The sequence below is a fragment of the Oncorhynchus kisutch genome, linkage group LG13, assembly GCF_002021735.2.
Source record: "Oncorhynchus kisutch isolate 150728-3 linkage group LG13, Okis_V2, whole genome shotgun sequence".
Lineage (NCBI taxonomy): Eukaryota > Metazoa > Chordata > Actinopteri > Salmoniformes > Salmonidae > Oncorhynchus > Oncorhynchus kisutch.
The window spans coordinates 62,860,595-62,880,698 of record NC_034186.2 but is presented as its reverse complement, the minus strand read 5'-3'; the positions used below and the strand labels follow the sequence as shown (position 1 = coordinate 62,880,698).

General features: G+C 41.9%; 1 protein-coding gene across 2 annotated transcripts in view; it reads left to right on the top strand.

The window, feature by feature from the left end:
• The window catches only part of LOC109901951 (atrial natriuretic peptide receptor 1-like), a 53,215-nt gene extending 38,360 nt beyond the window's left edge, over positions 1-14,855 (top strand). For both annotated transcript variants that reach the window (XM_031786872.1, XM_031786871.1), the window contains exons 7-22: positions 2,489-2,624; positions 2,828-2,912; positions 3,057-3,177; positions 3,281-3,355; positions 3,553-3,630; positions 3,745-3,849; positions 4,083-4,154; positions 4,409-4,568; positions 4,732-4,887; positions 10,753-10,921; positions 12,504-12,650; positions 12,744-12,867; positions 12,999-13,067; positions 13,190-13,364; positions 13,460-13,558; positions 13,687-14,855. In XM_031786872.1, the coding sequence (XP_031642732.1) occupies positions 2,489-2,624; positions 2,828-2,912; positions 3,057-3,177; positions 3,281-3,355; positions 3,553-3,630; positions 3,745-3,849; positions 4,083-4,154; positions 4,409-4,568; positions 4,732-4,887; positions 10,753-10,921; positions 12,504-12,650; positions 12,744-12,867; positions 12,999-13,067; positions 13,190-13,364; positions 13,460-13,558; positions 13,687-13,844 (1,929 nt within the window). In that variant the 3' untranslated portion in view covers positions 13,845-14,855. The remainder of the gene's footprint in view (positions 1-2,488; positions 2,625-2,827; positions 2,913-3,056; positions 3,178-3,280; positions 3,356-3,552; positions 3,631-3,744; positions 3,850-4,082; positions 4,155-4,408; positions 4,569-4,731; positions 4,888-10,752; positions 10,922-12,503; positions 12,651-12,743; positions 12,868-12,998; positions 13,068-13,189; positions 13,365-13,459; positions 13,559-13,686) is intronic.
• The last annotated feature ends 5,249 nt before the right edge of the window (positions 14,856-20,104 follow it).

Sequence of the window (20,104 nt, the reverse complement as noted above, 5' to 3'; positions counted from 1 at the left end):
AGCATACAGTATTAACAAACCCTATTTCAGTTTACATATGATAATTTATTATGTAATTTCATCCACCCAGTGCCAATGTGTTTGTCTTATGTAATGACAGAATGGTAAATATTCATTGGTGGCAAGCCACTGAGGTTAATGACCAGCTGATCCAGCGAGATCTAGAGTACTGTATGTACATGTACAATTGAAGTCAGAAGTTTACATACACTTAGGTTGGAGTAATTAAAACTCGTTTTCCAACCACTCCACAAATTTCTTGTTAACAAACTAGTTTTGGCAAGTCGGTTAGGACATCAACTTTGTGCATGACACAAGTAATTTTTCCAACAGACAGATTATTTCACTTATAATTCACTGTATCACAATTCCAGTGGGTCAGAAGTTTACATGCACTAAGTTAACTGTGCCTTTAAACAGCTTGGAAAATTCCAGAAAATTATGTAATGGCTTTAGAAGCTTCTGATAGTCAATTGGAGGTGTACCTGTGGATGTATTTCAAGGCCTACCTTCAAACTCAGTGCCTCTTTGCTTGACATCACGGGAAAATCAAAATAATTCAACCAAGACCTCAGAAAAATATTTGTAGACCTCCACAAGTCTGATTCATCCTTGGGAGCAATTTTTCTGATTCATCCTTGGGAGCAATTTCCATTTTCATCTGTACAAACAATAGTACGCAAGTATAAACACAATGGGACTACGCAGCCGTCAAACCGCTCAGGAAGGAGATGCGTTCTGTCTCCTAGAGATGAACGTACTTTGGTGCGAAAAGTGCAAATCAATCCCAGAACAACAGCAAAGGACCTTGTGAAGATGCTGGAGGAAACAGGTACAAAAGTATCTATATCCACAGTAAAACAAATCCTATATCGACATAACCTGAAAGGCCACTCAGCAAGGAAGAAGCAACTGCTCCAAAACCACCATAAAGCCAGACTACGGTTTGCAACTGCACATGGGGACAAGGTTGTACTATTTGGAGAAATGTCCTCTGGTCTGATGAAACAAAAATAGAACTGTTTGGCCATAATGACCATCGTTAAGTTTGGAGGAAATGGGGGATGCTTGCAAGCCGAAGAACACCATCCCAACCGTGAAGCACGGGGGTGGCAGCATCATGTTGTGGGGGTGCTTTGCTGCAGGAGGGTCTGGTGCACTTCACAAAATAGATGGCATCATGAGGTAGGAAAATTATGTGGATATATTGAAGCAACATCTCAAGACATCAGTCATGAAGTTAAAGCTTGGTCGCAAATGGGTCTTCCAAATGAACAATGACCCAAATCATACTTCCAAAGTAGTGGCAAAATGGCTTAAGGGCAACAAAGTCATGGTATTGGAGTGGCCATCACAACTCCCTGACCTCCTATAGAAAATGTGTGGGTAGAACTGAAAATGTGTGTGCGAGCAAGGAGGCCTACAAACCTGACTCAGTTACACTAGCTCTGTCAGGACGAATGGGTCAAAATTCACCCAACTTATTGTGGGAAGCTTGTGGAAGGCTACCTGAAATGTTTGGCCCAAGTTAAACAATTTAAAGGCAATACTACCAAATACTAATTGAGTGTATGTAAACTTCTGACCCACTGGGATTGTGATGAAAGAAATTAAAGCTGAAATAAATCATGCTCTCAACTATTATTCTGACATTTCACATTCTTAAAATAAAGTGAAGATGCTAACTGACATTAGACAGGGAATTTTTACTAGGATTAAATGTCAGGAATTGTGAAAAACTGAGTTTAAATGTATTTGGCTAAGGTGTGTGTAAACTTCCGACTCCAAGTGTGTGTGTGCTTCTACACCTGCATTGCTTGCTGTTTGGGGTTTTAGGCTGGGTTTCTGTACAGCACTTTGAGATATCAGCTGATGTACGAAGGGCTATATAAATAAATTTGATTTGATTTGATTTGTGTGTTTGTGTGTGTGTGTGTGTGTGTGTGTGTGTGTGTGTGTGTGTGTGTGTGTGTGTGTGTGTGTGTGTGTGTGTGTGTGTGTGTGTGTGTGTGTATGTGTGTGTGTGTGTGTGTGTGTGTGTGTGTGTGTGTGTGTGTGTGTGTGTGTGTGTGTGTGTGTGTGTGTGTGTGTGTGTGTGTGTGTGTGTGTGTGTGTGTGTGTGTGTGTGATAAGGGAGAGAGAGTGGATGCTTTTCACCCAGTGTGAGGGGGTGAGTGTCAAGTCTTTGGTCTGATTAGTGGCTCATTGAATGTCGTCTCCCATTGTCACCCTATGCTAATGCATTGCATTGAGAATAATGGGTCAATCTTGCCAGCCTGCCATCTCACTGTCTAAGAGGACCACAATGGAAATAAGCCTTCTTTATTCTTTTTTTATCCTCTAAAATGTTTAATTATGTAATGTTGTCTCCGGCTGGAACAGCCTACTGCTTTAAATTATCTAATACATTCAATCAATCAATGTGTGGTATGTTATTTGTCTATAACATTAGACATGTAATTGTAAGTTATACTGTGTTCCTTGCCAGATTGTGTTGGTGTACAACGGCTCTCAGAAGAAGCTGAGGGCCTTGCCTGGGATGGACATCCAGTGGCCAGGGGGCGCTGCTCCTTTAGATGTGCCCGTCTGTGGCTTCAAGAACGACAACCCAGCATGCCTTGCACGTCAGTGGACTCCTTCTGTCTCTCACTCACTTTTATATACACTGCCCCCCATAAAATGTCTTAGTTTGCATGACGTAGCAGAAGTTATAGTAGTCATAACCAGTCAAAACAGTTTACGATAACTGACTTTACACTGTCATGCAGTGGCTGTATTGAAGGACACCAGCAGACCATAAAAATGTTTCCCCTGTCTCTTTTTCCAGGAACCATCACAATCCACCAGATGGTAACAATTGTGGTGTTCTTCATCATTATCATCATCCTCACCATTACTGTCTTCATATACAGGTGAGTGTAGACAGGCCAGTTCAATCAGCAAGTATGCACAAGGCCTAGAATCTACAGGAAAAGTTTTATGTCATTACGTTTATAGCATTGTTCACATATCTAAAAGAGCAATCTATCATCACTCTCTCTCTTTCGCACACACAGGAAGCTGAAGCTTGAAAATGAGCTGGTGGCTCAGCTGTGGAGAGTCTCCTGGGAGGATATTCAGATGAGCAACATGGAGAAAGTGCTGCGAAGCGCAGGCAGCAAGCTCACTCTGTCCCTGGTGAGTCCACACTCACATGCACGCTTGTAACAACACACACATTTCACAATACACACAGTCTTGCACAAAACTGACCCCATTCCACCTTTCACTTTATTTACAGAGGGGCTCCAACTACGGCTCCCTATTAACAGGAGATGGAAACTTTCAGGTGTTTGCCAAGACAGGCTATTACAAGGTAAGTAGGGTGTGCGTGTGTGTGTGTGTGTGTGTGTGTGTGTGTGTGTGTGTGTGTGTGTGTGTGTGTGTGTGTGTGTGTGTGTGTGTGTGTGTGTGTGTGTGTGTGTGTGTGTGTGTGTGTGCGTGCATGCATGAAAGAAAGTAACCTTTTAATGTCAACTGGATTGAATGCATAATGTTTTCTCTGTCTTTCAGGCAAATATTGTGGCCATCAAATACATCAACAGAAAACGCATTGAGCTCACCAGAAACGTGCTGTTTGAACTGAAACATGTAAGTCCTCATGAGGTTGTAGTGTGACGTGTGTATACTCCAGAATGCATCAGAGAATAGCGCTGTCCCTAAATGTGTAAGTCACATGGTGTCCTCCTTTCCTTGCCTCCCCAGATGCGTGATATTCAGAATGAGCACCTGACCCGCTTCATTGGAGCCTGCATCGACCCCCCCAACATCTGCATCATCACAGAGTACTGTCCTCGGGGTAGCCTACAGGTAGCCACCCCTCACCACATCTCCACTATAAGATAGTTCACTGACCCACTACAAATCTTTAGGATGCATTTTCCTTGTCTAAATGGTGTGTGTGTGTGTGTGTGTGTGTGTGTGTGTGTGTGTGTGTGTGTGTGTGTGTGTGTGTGTGTGTGTGTGTGTGTGTGTGTGTGTGTGTGTGTGTGTGTGTGTGTGTGTGTGTGTGAGTACGCATGGTTGTGTGTTTCATCCTTCAGGACATCATGGAAAACGAGAGCATCACACTGGATTGGATGTTCAGATACTCTTTAATCAATGACATTGTCAAGGTAACCACTGCTCTACACACTCTCCTGCTTATCTTTCCATGTGTCAACTTCAGTTGACTTCAGAAAACACATGTGCATCATTCAAGTGAACGATGACTGACTTTACACTGTGCATATGCTTTGCAAAACATTTTTAGACTAAAGCTGAATATAAATAACTAATATATATCTAATCTCTCCTTTTGACTATTCCTCTCTCTTCTCTTTCTACATTTTACCCTCTATCCCTACCTCCCTCCCCTTCTCCTTACCAGGGCATGGCTTTCCTCCACAACAGTGTCATTGTCTCCCACGGCAACCTGAAGTCGTCCAACTGCGTGGTGGATAACCGCTTTGTGCTGAAGATCACCGACTACGGCCTGTCCAGCTTTCGCACCGAGAGCAACACAGATGACGCCCATGCTTACTATGCCCGTTAGTCACCTGGCTCTGCAGGAAATTGCCCTTTAGACACAGATCTAGGATCAGCTTAACCTGATCAAATCCTTAAGAGGGTGAAATACAAAACTGACCTTAGATCAGTGTCTGTAGGCAAATTGATTAAGCTTTTAGTCAATTTATCAATCTATGTGTGTAGGGAAGCTGTGGATGGCCCCAGAGCTGCTGAGGTTGGAGAGACCCCCTCCATGTGGCACACAGAAGGGAGACGTCTACAGCTTTGGCATCATTCTCCAAGAGGTGGCGCTACGCCATGGAGCCTTCTATCTGGAGGGAGAGCCGCTCAGCCCCAAAGGTAACACACACATACACACACACGCACTCTCTCTTTCTACATGACAGACATTTGGGACCGATTTGATCCTATGTAGCAAAATTTGAAATTGTGTTTTTCACATTAGATAAAAGTAGAGATTCAGAGCGCGAAAGTTATAGATAATACACTACAGTTGAGGAACAATGGGAAAGTAATTCTGCTTTGAAAGTTGATAAACTTGTAACCCCACTTTTGAGAAAATGGCTCTTGAATGTTTTGGTACACCTACTAGAGAGCTCTTCTTTGTCTAAACCCATTCAGGATCGTTCACAACCTCTTAAGCCTTAGCCCCACCCATCTCTTTAAGGATTCACATGTGAGTCCATTTGCTAAACAGAGTGAGTAAGTTCCCAGACAACTGAGAACTTGGAAAAATACGAGGTGAAATCATGACGTTAGTGAGCTTCAGGTCGAAAAGTCAGGGCTCTAGAAAGAGGCCCCAGTTCCTGAGTTGGAATTCTGAGTTGGATGACAGTTCAAAACGATTTTTCCTAGTCGGAGCTTGTTTTTTTCCGAGTCCCCAGTTGTCTTGAACACACTGAAGTCGGAAGTCTGAGATTTCCGAGTCCCAAGTTTTTGAACGCGGCAATAATCCCAACCCATACTACTAGCATTACAAACTGATTGTCATAGCTAGCCACCATGCATGAATCTCCAGGTAGCTAAAGCTAACCAACTAGGGTCAATGTTAACTAGCTAGCTAACATTAGGTTATAACTAGCAATGCAAATAGATTTCGGAGATACAAATAATAATATTACACAGATCATACACGTAATGTTAGCTAGTGAGCCAGCCAGCTAATGTTAGCTAGCTAGCTAACACTACGCTTTAACTTAAAATGAAAATGACATTCTGACTAAATTTGAAATGTATAATATCTGAAAATGTATCTAGCTAGACTTTCTTACCCGTATACATGGATGAACGCTTCTCCCTCTCTGTCACCATTGCCATGGTTGCCCTTAGTTTGGAAATGTAATCCGGAGACATGTGTTTTATACAACAGCTTTCTGTCTTCTCTTTTTGACTCCTGCTGCATATTTGCAATCAAACGCTAGGATTTTCTCCATCTCCATAGCAATCATACTCTGCCACCACCGGGCATTCAACTTCTTCCGTGACAACAACATTGTTGATCGCTGTTTCTGAAGACTCTACAATGTCTGGTTCAATTAAAATGTTTTTATCTAAATCAGAGATTTCCTCATTTTCTGATTCATTTTCAGAGTCAGAGAGAGTCAGCATGGCACGATCGTCCTCCAGACAGTGGAGAGCAGTAGCAATACTTCTGCAGTTCTTCATGATATCTTTCAAAAAAGCTGTGGTAGAAATGATTACCTACACATACTGAGCAGCTCATGTTATAGACAGAAGCATGCTACATGGCAGACCAATCCGAACTCATCTCTCTATAAGAGCTCAGGGCCAGACCCAGATGCAGACACGGGAGGCAGATGGTTTGAGTGTTTGATATTTATTAGTTCCAAAAAGGGTAGGCAAGAGAATAGTTATGGACAGGCAAAGGGTCAAAACCAGATCAGAGTCCAGAAGGTACAGGGTGGCAGGCAGGCTCGAGATCAGGGCAGGCAGACTGGTCAGGCAGGCGGGTACAGAGTCCAGAAAACAGGCAAGGGTCAAAACCAGGTGGACTAGCAAAATAGAGAATAGCAAAAGCAGGAGCATGGGAAAAACACGCTGGTTGACTTGAAACAGACAAGATGAACTGGCACAGAGAGACAAGAAACACAGGGATAAATACACTGGGGAAAATAAGCTACACCTAGAGGGGGTGGAGACAATCACAAGGACAGGTGTAACAGATCAGGGCGCCACACTCTTGGCATGTCCTGCCCATCCATTACCTCAGCCAATCATGGCTAGCGGGAAGGTTCCTGTCTTTTCCCGTGGCTAAACCAACTAGGCTCGTAATTTATTCATATTTACAGATGGCAGACACGTTTGTTATTAAGGCACATGAAAGTTCATTGTTCCAGAAGGCATTTCTGCCCAAAAACACATTTTGATAAAAAATTCAAATGTACATGTTCAAATGCCTCTACTGTGAAGTAGTGACATGCGACATACTCCTAGTTTCCTGAAACTAGTCACATTTGTGCTCCCATACACTTTTGGTCATAAGCACGCTTATTTGCACATAAACACAGATGTATTATAAAAGAAAGAGAGAATACCATTGCTGCTGAGTAAATTATACCCCAGATTGTGTCCAAGATAAACAGTGTTTGTATGTTTCTTCCATCAAAAGCATAACAAACAAACCTAACAAGCCTCCTTCTCGTCAAGGCTCTGTGGTCTTTGCTGACTGCATTATCGCCGAGTGGCGATAAGGCAATTAGAGCAACTCAAAACAAAAGCTGTTATTCTGCACATTGCACCCGCAAGTCTGTTTACTCAGGAAAAGCTCTGTAGAAAACACAAACCTATCAAAAAACACATAACAGCTCCAGTGACTCAACAAATCTACAGTATGTCGATACATTTTACTCCACGTGAACTGTATTCTTTATATTTCAAGGTTCCTCCTTGACTCTAAAAAACATGACATCAAATTCAACAAATGAAGTGTAGACCCCCAAATATTGACACAACCCAATGTTCATTTCAGAGCTACTGACCAATATGCCACGACGTTAAAATGGAGACATGGAACAGTTTTGCAATTGCAACCATTTGGCAACTTAAACTAGGGAATTTGTCGAACACGCTCCCAAAAGATTTGCTATTTTCTCACTTAGCCCCTCTTGCACCCCACTTACCCTGAAGAGCCTACTCTAATGATGTGGAGGACGAGAGCTAATATACCTCTCTGCTTTGTACTAAGGATAGTTAAGCCCACACAAACACTTGTAGGGACAAACACACAGTCACATGCTTTAAATAACACAGAAACATATTATATTTGTTTACCTTCCACTGTACTGTTTTCTGTGTCTCTGGCTTAGAGTAAAGCAACACAATTTTAATAAAATATCAGATTGTAAGTACATAGCTGGAACCAAGATATTTCTTTTTCATTTGAGCAGGGGTGTGTGACTCTTGAGAACGTTTTTTTTCATTATCAGTCAAGATTTCAGATTAAATTGTAGTTAGTTTGGGAACAACAATCTGTCCTATCTTCCTTCTTTAGAAAACTGAAAAAGAAAGAGATTGGATTTTTTGCTATACAGATCAGCAATAACAGCTGTTGTTGTGTTCCAATTCAAGTCTCCGTCACAACGTGTTGAGGAGAAAACATTGCTGCATTGCTGTCTGCCAACCACCACTGCTCAGTGAATTTGTTTTTTTTTCAAAACCATAATTGCATGAAATTGTGCAAAGTTATAGAAAATTGAACGTGATTGTGGTCGATTGCAAGAGTGGTGTACTGAGAGAGAAGCAAGTGTTTGTATTTGCTCATCAGAGTGTAACACTTTGTAGTGGTAGACAGCAGCTGTTGTGTGACAGAAAGACAATGAACTGACTTAGAACCAGAGCATGCCATTTATGCCACTGAAACCACTTTATGGTCTTAACTCAATTAGACTGCATGGACTGCTGTTGGGTGTGTGTGTGTGTGTGTATGTGTGTGTGTGTGTGTGTGCGCGTGCGTGCGTGTGCGCGTGTGTTTGCGTGCCTAATTTTTTTTCTGAATGAGGGCAGAAATAGGGGAATAGGGTGAGAAATTATGAAAGTGTGAACGAGAGGATAGAATACATTGAGAGGGAGAGATAATGGAAAGATTGTGAAAGCATATGAACACAATGGAAAGGAAATTGGACTGGAATCTCTGAGAAGATGAAAGCAGAAGGAATGACACTAGATAGAAAATATTAAATTTCACCATCTATAGGAATGCTTTATACACTGAGTGTAGAAAACATTAAGAATACCTTCCTAATATTGAGTTGCACCCCCCCACACACACACTTTTTCCCTCAGAACTGCCTCAATTTGTTGGGGCATGGACTCTAAAAGGTGTCGAAAACATTCCACAGGGATGCTGGCCCATGTTGACTCCAATGCTTCCCACAGTTGTGTCAAGTAGAGGTTGACCGATTAATTAGGGTTTATTTCAAGTTTTCATAACAATCGGTAATCAGCATTTTTGGACGAAGACTGACTACCTGTTATGCGAGTGCAGCAAGGGGCCAAGGTACGGTGCTAGCTAGCATTAAACGTATCTTATAAAAAACAATCCATTTTAACATAATCACTAGTTAACTACACATGGTTGATGATATTACTAGGTTAACTAGCTTGTCCTGCGTTGCATATAATCAATGTGGTGCCTGTACATTTATCATCGAATCACAGACTACTTCGCCAAACGGGTGATGATTTAACAAGCGCATTGGCAAAAAAAGCACTGTCGTTGCACCAATGTACATAACCATAAACATCAATGCCTTTCTTAAAATCATTACACATCTATATTTTTTTTAAACCTGCATATTTAGTTAAAAGAAATTAATGTTAGCAGGCAATATTAACGAGGGAAATTGTGTCACTTCTCTTGCGTTCTGTGCAAGCAGAGTCAGGGTATATGTAGCAGTTTGGGCCACCTGGCTCGTTGCGAACTGTGTGAAGACCATTTCTTCCGAACAAAGACCGTAATTAATTTGCCAGAATTTTAAATAATTATGACAACGTTGAAGGTTGTGCAATGTAACAGCAATATTTAGATTTATGGATGCCACCCGTTCAATAAAAATGCGGAACGGTTCCGTATTTCACTGAAAGAATAAACGTTTTGTTTTCGAAATCATAGTTTCCAGATTTGACCATATTAATGACCTAAGGCTCATATTCCTGTGTGTTTATTATATTATAATTAAGTCAATGATTTGATATTTGATAGAGCAGTCAGACTGAGCGGTGGTAGGCAGCAGCAGGCTCTTAAGCATTCATTCAAACAGCACTTTCCTGCGTTTGCCAGCACCTCTTCGCAATGCTTGAAGCACCGCGCTGTTTATGACTTCAAGCCTATCAACTCCCGAGATTAGACTGGCAATACTATAGTGCCAATAAGAACATCCAATAGTCAAATGTATATGAAATGAAATGGTATAGAGAGAAATATCCCTATAATTCCTATAATAACTACAACCTTAAACTTAACTGGGAATATTGAAGACATGTTAAAAGGAACCACCAGCTTTCATATGTTCTCATGGTCTGAGCAAGGAACTTAAACGTTAGCTTTTTTACATGGCACATATTGCACTTTTACTTTCTTCTCCCACACTGTGTTTTTGCATTATTTAAATCAAATTGAACATGTTTCATTATTTATTTGAGACTAAATAGATTTTTATTTATGTATTATATTAAGTTAAAATAAGTGTTCATTCAGTATTGTTGTAATTGTCATTATTACAAATATTGTCCGATAATATCGTCCGATTAATCGGTATCGGCATTTTGGCCCTCCAATAATCGGTATCGGCGTTGAAAAATCATAATCGGTTGACCTCTAGTGTCAAGTTGGCTGGATGTCTTTTGGGCGGTGTACCATTCTTTCTACACATGGGAAACTTGAACGTGAAAAACCCAGCAGTGTTGCAGTTCTTGACAAACCGGTGCTCCTAGCAACTACTACCATACCCCTTTCAAAGGCACTTAAATATTTTGTCTTGCCCATTCCCCCTCTTAATAGCACACATACACAATCCATGTCTCAATTGTTTCAAGTCTTAAAAATATATAATTTTTTTACCTGTCTCCTCCTCTTCTTCTACACTGATTGAAGTGGATTCAACTAGTGACATCAATAAGGGATTCACCTGGTCAGTCTATGTCATGGAAACAGCGTAATGTTTTGTACACTCCCCCTTCCTCTAGAAATCATGGACCGGGTGGCTCTGGGTGAGTGGCCGTGCCTGCGGCCTGCTGTCAACCCTCAGATCCACAGCCAGGAGCTGGGCCAACTCATGCAGCGCTGCTGGGCAGAGGAACCTACCGAGAGGCCCGAGTTCAACCACATCAAACTGCTGCTACGCAAACAGAACAGGTGGGTGTAGGGGGGTGGAAGTGGGGAGAGTGTGTTGCATGATTCCATTAATGTCTGTGCGTCTCCACTCCAAAAAAAGAGTATGACTACAGTACCAGTCAAAAGTTTGGACACACCTACTCATTCAAGGATTTTTCTTTATTTTTACTATTTTCTACATTGTAGAAGAATAGCGAAGACATCAAAACTATGAAATAACACATATGGAATCAGGTAGTAAAAAAAAGTGTTAAACAAATCAGAATATATTTTATATTCTTCAAAGTATGCACCCTTTCCCTTGATGACAGCTTTGCACACTTTTGGCATTCTCTCAACTAGCTTAATGAAAAATGCTTTTCCAACAGTCTTGAAGGAGTTCCCACATATGCTGAGCACTTGTTGGCTGCTTTTCCTTCACTCTGCGGTCCAACTCATCCCAAACCATCTCAATTGGGTTGAGGTCTGGTGATTGTGGAGGTCAGGTCATCTGATGCAGCACTCCATCACTCTCCTTCTTGGTCAAATAGCCCTATCACAGCCTGGAGGTGTTGGGTCATTGTACTGTTGAAAAACAAATGATAGTCCCACAAAGTGCAAACCAGATGGGATGGCATATCGCACACATGCAGAGATCACCCGTTCACCTACTCTGCATCTCACAAAGAAACTGCGGTTGGAACCAAAAATCTCAAATTTGGACTCATCAGACCAAAGGACAGATTTCCACCGGTCTAATGACCATTGCTCGTATTTGTTGGCCCAAGCAATTCTCTTCTTATTATTGGTGTCCTTTAGTAGTGGTTTCTTTGCAGCAATTCGACCATGAAGGCCTGATTCACGCAGTCTCCTCTGAACAGTTGATGTTGTGATGTGTCTGTTACGTGAACTCTGAAGCATTTATTTGGGAAGCAATATCTGAGGTGCAGTTAACTCTAATGAACTTATCCTCTGCAGCAGAGGTAACTCTGGGTCTTCTTTTCCTGTGGCAGTCCTCATGAGAGTCAGTTTCAGTAATAGTGCTTGATGGTTTTTGCTACTGCACTTCAAGAAACTTAAAAAGTTCTTGAAATTTTCCTGATTGACTGACCTTCATGTCTTAAAGTAATGATGGACTGTTGTTTCTCTTTGCTTATTTGAGCTGTTCTTGCCATAATATGGACTTGGTCTTTTACCAAATAGGGCTATCTTCTGTATACCACCCCTACCTTGTCACAACATAACTGATTGGCTCAATTGCATTAAGAAGGAAAGAAATTCCACAAATTCCAAAACTTTTAACAAGGCACACCTGTTGCTTGAAATGCATTCCAGGTGACTACATCATGAAGCTTGTTGAGAGAATGCCAAGAGTGTGCAAAGCTGTCATTGAGGCAAAGGGTGGCTACTTTGAAGAATCTCAAATCTCAAATATATTTTGATATGTTTAACACCTTTTTGGTTACTAGATGATTCCATATGTGTTATTTCATAGTTTTGATGCCTTCGCTATTATTCTACAATGTAGAAAATAGTAAAAATAAAGAAAAACCCTTGAATGAGTAGGTGTGTCCAAACTTTTGACTGGTATTATATATATGTCTGTGTGTGCGTGTGCGTGTAGGGAGTGCAGCACTAACATCCTGGATAACCTGCTGTCCCGTATGGAGCAGTATGCTAACAACCTGGAGGAGCTGGTGGAGGAGAGAACCCAGGCCTACCACGAAGAGAAACGCAAGGCTGAGGCCCTGCTCTACCAGATACTACCACAGTGAGTCTCTGCTATACACACACACAAACACACACACAGTGAGTCAATGCGATACACACACACAGTGCGTAATGTTACTGTCTGTACCTGCAGTTCAGTGGCGGAGCAGCTAAAGAGAGGGGAGACAGTACAGGCTGAGGCCTTTGATTCAGTCACCATCTACTTCAGTGACATTGTAGGCTTCACAGCCATATCAGCTGAGAGCACACCTATGCAGGTGAGAGAGCACGATCACATTGTGACACTACTCCCACAGGTGTGACAAGTTACAAAGATAGACTTTACAAGGGAGGCCATTGTCAAACCAAACAATTCCTATTCTGCTCTAAAAAATGTTTGCCTCTTTAGGTTGTGACCCTGCTCAATGACCTCTACACATGTTTTGATGCCATCATTGACAACTTTGATGTTTACAAGGTAACATTATATTTCTCATCAATGTGCAGATGAAGGAAAGGAAAAGAGGAGATGATGCCTCTGAGATCTGCCATTAGGACACACTGACTTCCCTGCCCCTGCTGTTTCTGTGGCGCCCCCAGGTGGAGACCATTGGTGATGCCTACATGGTGGTGTCCGGCCTGCCGGTGAGGAACGGGAAGCTACACGGCCGAGAGATCGCCCGCATGGCCCTGGCTCTGCTCAACGCCGTACGCACCTTCAAAATCCAACACCGGCCTGACCAGCAGCTCAAACTACGCATTGGCATCCACAGCGGTGAGCGGCATGCGATGGTCACATACTAGCAGACTCAGTGATGATATACCAATTTCAGTTGTGTGATTGACCAATTCACTCCACTCTATATTCAGGCCCTGTGTGTGCAGGAGTGGTGGGGCTGAAGATGCCACGGTACTGTCTGTTTGGAGACACAGTCAACACCTCTTCACGACTGGAGTCCAATGGTGAAGGTAAGCCACAGAGTAGTCATACAACATGTGGGTTTTAAATCAGTTCCACAGATCTGCTGGTCTTCATATCTCTGTGGTAGTTAATTGACTAATTAATGATTGCTCTCCTCACCTTCTCTCCCGCACAGCGCTGAAGATCCATGTGTCTGCGGCCACACGTGACGTCCTGCAGGAGTTCAACTGCTTCCAGCTGGAGCTGAGAGGAGACGTGGAGATGAAGGGGAAGGGGAAAATGACCACCTACTGGCTACTGGGAGAGAGCAAGAACAACGAGTCAACAAGCTAAGGGGACAAGCCAAGGGAAGGAGGGAGGAAGGTCATGAATGAAGAAGTGGTGGAGGCAAACTTAAGCAAATAATGGGAACCACTGATTTGAAGTGCTGGAGCAAGTAATCAAATGAAGAGGCCTGGTGAAAGAATGAGGTGGGGGGGTAGATGAGGAAGAGGACAAGGAAGGAGGATGTGGAGAACTTTCTTCACTTCAGCCCTCCCGCACTCGAACATCTAGATTTTAAGGACATATAGAAAGCTACATGCTCTGAGAGAGTGTGTGTGTGTGTGATGTTCTGTGTATACGTTTTTCCAGTTTTATTTCCGTGTTGGAGGTTTTGGATGCAACACTGATGGTATTTGGTTCACAAACAAACCTTTACAGGAGGTTGTGGATATTGCTACCTGGTGGTCACATTATGTAACTGTTTTTTGAATTCATGTCTTTTATGAGTACACAGTATCCCACTGGGCACAGACGTCAGTTCAACATCTAGTTGTGATTTAAATTTGGTTGAGTTGTCAACTAATGTGAATTCAACGTGAAATAAACAATAAATATCACTATGTCATTTGATTTAGGTTAAGAGTTGGGTGAGAAAAATACAAAATGCCCTTACGTTGATTACTTTTTTACAAATCCAATCAGTTTTCCATGTTGACTCAACATCATCACATACATTTTCGGGGTTGAAATGACATAGAAATTACGTTCTAACTTATTTTACCCAGTGGGATTTATAATTTGATTAATTTCCACTGTAGTCTTTGTGATTATGTATCCCCAGACCCCAACCACAATAACTGAGCCTACTCTGGAGTTAAAATGACTTGTTTGATATGTGTGTGTGGGTGTGTGTGTGTCTAATGTCTCATCAGTGTATTTGATTTGTCCGTTTACAGTCATATTACGGTCATATTAATTTGGATAATACAGATGTTGTTTATTTCTCAATAGATTACTTTTCTATTGCCTAAAGGGCAATTCACAGAAATGCACTTAAGATAAAGTCAAGCATTCCACTTCTTCGGCACCATAGACAGTTTCATTATTTTCACTGAAGTGTACGATTGCCTATGAATCTGTCTAATAAGATTCAATTTAATGCATTATTGTTGCCAGCAGCATACCACCCTGCATACCACTGCTGGCTTACTTCTGATGCTAAGCAGGGTTGGTCCTGGTCAGTTCCTGGATGGATGCTGCTGGAAGTGGTGTTGGATGCTGCTAGAAGTGGTGTTGGATGCTGCTAGTAGTGGTGTTGGAGGGCCAGTAGGAGGCACTCTATCCTCTGGTCTAAAAAAATATCCCAATGCCCCAGGGCAGTGATTGGGGACACTACCCTGTGTTGGGTGCCGTCTTTTGGCTGGGATGTTAAACAGGTGTCCTAACTCTCTGAGGTCATTAAAGATCCCATGGCACTTATTGTAAGAGTAGGGTGTTAACCCCGGTGTCCTGGCTAGATTCCCAATCTGGCCCTCAAACCATCACGGTCACCTAATAATCCCCAGTTTACAATTGGCTCAATAATCCCCCTCCTCTCCCATGTAACTAGTCTATAGGTCGTTGCTGCAAATGAGAATGTGTTCTCAGTCAACTTACCTGGTAAAATAATGGATAAATAGTGAAAACATTAAGCTGAGTTTACATCATACACATCATACACATATGCCATGGCTGTCTCAGTCACCAGATCTCGACCCAATTTAATAATTATGGGATATTCTGGTGCGTTTTCCACCACCATCAACAAAATACCAAATGATGGAATTTCTCGTGGAAGAATGGTGCCGCACTTGTAGAATTTATGCTACTTTATGATAAGGTAAATTGAAGCTGTTCTGGCTCAAAGCCCTATTAAGCAACTTTATGTTGGTGTTTCCTTTATTTTGTCAGTTAACTGTATTCAACAGTAATTGAAGACAGGTAACCATTTTCTGCTGGAAAGACAGACTCTTGACAGAGGATAGTTTTATGAAAATTGTGGATGGACAGCTGGACACACACTGGCTCTTGATTTCTGAATGGATTTGTCTGAACTGCTACTCTGAAAACACCCTGAAATAAAAATTAAGAGGACACCAGGGAACTTTTAGAAAGGGTTCACACTGAAATCCTCTATAACGTTGCAATAACTAACCGCATCAAAAGGACTAAATTAATTCTGGGGTAGATATGTATAAAGGACTAAATTAATTCTGGGGTAGATATGTATAAAGGACTAAATGAATTCTGGGGTTGATGTGTACAAAGGACTAAATGAATTCTGGGGTAGATATGTATAAAGGACTCAATGAATTCTGGGGTAGATATGTATAAAGTTCCATATTTTGGTTTGGTGTTCACGGTAACCTTTTGAGTTTGAGAGTCATGGAGAATGGTATTGTTTTTTGCGTCTCAAGCCAACAGTGTTTATCATCTGTTGAGAAGTGTTGAACAGATCAATACTGTCTGTAAGACCTCATAAATCAGCCTGTCGACATGTATTTTCATCTCGTGTTTTTGGTTTGAATCAGTAAATATGGTATACGTGTATTAGTGGCTGTTTTAGTTCTGTGTGTCCCTATCAGTGGTGGGGAGTAGGGCAAAAAAGCATTTAGTCAGACACCAATTGTGCAAGTTCTCCCACTTAAAAAGATGAGAGAGGCCTGTAATTTTCATCATAGGTACTCTTCAACTATGACAGACAAAATGAGAGAAAAAATCACATTGTAAGATTTTTAATGAATTTATTTGCAAATTATGGTGGAAAATAAGTATTTGGTCACCTACAAACAAGCAAGATTTCTGACCTTTAACTTTACCTTTATTTATTTAACTAGGCAAGTCAGTTAAGAACAAATTCTTATTTTCAATGACGGCCTAGGAACAGTGGGTTAACTGCCTGTTCAGGGGCAGTACCTTGTCAGCTCGGGGATTTGAACTTGCAACCTTCAGGTTACTAGTCCAACGCTCTAACCACTAGGCTACCCTGCCGCCCCACTTCTTCTTTAAGAGGCTCCCCTGTCCTCCACTCGTTACCTGTATTAATGGCACCTGTTTGAACTTGTTATCAGTATAAAAGACACCTGTCCACAACCTCAAACAGTCACACTCCAAACTCCACTATGGCCAAGACCAAAGAGCTGTCAAAGGACACCAGAAACAAAATTGTAGACCTGCACCAGGCTGGGAAGACTGAATCTGCAATAGTAATTTGCATAATTTGCAGCTTGGTTTGAAGAAATCAACTGTGGGAGCAATTATTAGGAAATGGAAGACATACAAGACCACTGATAATCTCCCTCAATCTGGGGCTCCATGCAAGATCTCACCCCATGGGGTCAAAATGATCACAAGAATGGTGAGCAAAAATCCCAGAACCACACGGGGGGGGACCTAGTGAATGACCTGCAGAGAGCTGGGACCAAAGTAACAAAGCCTACCATCAGTAACACACTACACCACCAGGGACTCAAATCCTGCAGTGTCAGACATGTCTCCCTGCTTAAGCCAGTACATGTCCAGGCCCATCTGAAGTTTGCGAGAGCATTTGGATGATCCAGAAGAAGATTGGGAGAATGTCATATGGTCAGATGAAACCAAAATATAACTTTTTTGGTAAAAACTCAACTCGTCGTGTTTGGAGGACAAAGAATGCTGAGTTGCATCCAAAGAACACCATACCTACTGTGAAGCATGGGGGTGGAAACATCATGCTTTGGGGCTGTTTTTCTGCAAAGGGACCAGGACGACCGATCCGTGTAAAGGAAAGAATGAATGGGGCCATGTATCGTGAGATTTTGAGTGAAAACCTCCTACCATCAGCAAGGGCATTGAAGATGAAACGTGGCTGGATCTTTCAGCATGACAATGATGCCAAACACACCGCCCGGGCAACGAAGGAGTGGCTTCGTAAGAAGCATTTCAAGGTCCTGGAGTGGCCTAGCCAGTCTCCAGATCTCAACCCCATAGAAAATCTTTGGAGGGAGTTGAAAGTCTGTGTTGCCCAACAACAGCCCCAAAGCATCACTGCTCTAGAGGAGATCTGCATTGAGGAATGGGACAAAATACCAGCAACAGTGTGTGAAAACCTTGTGAAGACTTACAAAAAACATTTGACCTCTGTCATTGCCAACAAAGGGTATATAACAAAGTATTGAGATAAACTTTTGTTATTGACCAAATACTTGTTTTCCACCATAATTTGCAAATAAATTCATTAAAAAAGAAAAATGTGATTTTCTGGATTGTTTTTCTAATTTTGTCTGTCATAGTTTAAATGTACCTATGATGAAAATTACAGGCCTCTCTCATCTTTTTAAGTGGGAGAATTTGCACAATTGGTGGCTAACTAAATACTTTTTTGCCCCACTGTATATCTGATCCCCACTATTATCACTATTATCAAATATCTTTAGATTACTTAATTAAACCCTCCTCTAATCCAGGGCAGCCTAGACAAAATGAGCAATACTGTAGTTTAGGGTTCTTTCTCCCTGTCCCTGTCCTTCTTTTCTCTTTCTCAGTCAATCATCTCTGACTAATCTCTCTCTCCCCAAGGATCAAATGTAACCCTTTCCCTTAGATCAGAGCCCACAGGTGGGTATTCGAATAAGCCTTAAACTGTAACCTGTCATCCATCATAAGGTAATGTAGTCATTATCTAATGTGTCTTGAAGCCTGTGAAGTATGTGTTTGATCTCTGTAACATCAAGTGCTTGAGTGAAGTAGACAATATATATAACTGTTTCTATTGTAGCTTTGAAATGTGGTACTAAACATTTTACTCCATTTCCTTTATCTTGCTTGTTGGTTGATTCATTTCAACTGTCATATTTATTGTGGTAAAAACATTTTTATTTTTAATGCATTCATTTCTTCAAGTCAAGGGCATGGATAAGTTTGCACAGAAGGAAAATAGGCCATATAGTAGGACAGTATACTGAACATTGTGTTCAAATGTTTGTGAAATTTATATGGGAAACCTAGACAATGTTGTGGATTGAAAGATCAGCATTGTTATTTAATTTGACCGTAATATCTCATATGGCACATCAAGGGAGACTTTAAAACCAATTTCCTGCAATTCTACAAAGTTTGACTACTTATTACGCCTCTCTTGAGAGGTATTTTGAGGGATATATGGGTGTATTTTGAAAACACAGTATAAGTGGAAGCCCCCCCAAAAAAAAATTGTTGGGGAAAACTACTTTTTCACCTGGATTTCAACACATTTTGCCATGGGGCAGAGAAAAATATGCAGTTTTATGCTACTCTATATGTTTTGTCATGTGTCTGAGAGAAAATGTTGCAGTTTTAAAGCAAATGTTAAACTATTTACACATTTTGCCATGGAGCAGAGAAAATGATTCGCTGTTTTTTAACTAATCTCGTGCAATTCTTGACAATTTGCCACGAAGACGAATCGACATGTACTGAATATTGGGGGCATCCCCCGTGCCAATTTCGCCAAGTGGCACATCAAGTGTCTGATGCTTGGATCCCTGTTCCCAAAATGTTGTCGCTCTGCACAAATGGAGCGTCTCTGACCGGTACATTGCCCGAACTGAAGCCAGGCGCTTATTGAATAGTCGCTTAATTTGTCCATTCCCCGGGGAACACAGTGGCAGAGGTCTGGGATGATCAGTGTCTAGACAGAGATGATCAGAATGTCGATAGTTTTCTGACTGACGTGAGGCGCAACTGTGAGTTGACGCCGCGTTTTACGATAAGGAGTGCGCTATCCTCTTAGAGCCAGGGGTCGTTTAAAAATCTGACAGGGGTCGTCTGTTCTTTAGTCGACGAGGGTGTGCTGGCCCGTTGTGTCCCGTTGATCATGCAAGACTGTCAAGTCATCTTTAAAAAATAATGACTCCCTCCTTCGGACGAAGGGGCTTTCTCCCAGGGTGAGGAAGCCATATGGCGTTGTGATTTGGGGTAAATGCAGAAGAGACAATGCCGCCCGTGTCGTTGGATCCACCAAATCTTCTCTTGCCATGTATTGATGCTCCTCGAGAGGACCGTCGTGATTCAGTGCTCGACAGAAAACAGATGTGAGCGCGGCAACAGTGGAATTGTATAGCGACGTCGGTGGACCAGCGAGCATCCTTCCCGGTCCCTTGGAGTTTGCAGACATCGTGCGTGGCGCGCCTGTCCCGGGGGTGGAATGGTAAACTCTCGGATGCGGTCAGGTGTCATCACATGTCCTTAAAATATATATGTTTTTGTCTTTACAGCCGTCTAGGTCGGTTGGAGTTGCAGTTGCGTTGACATTTTCGATTTTTGGAATGGGA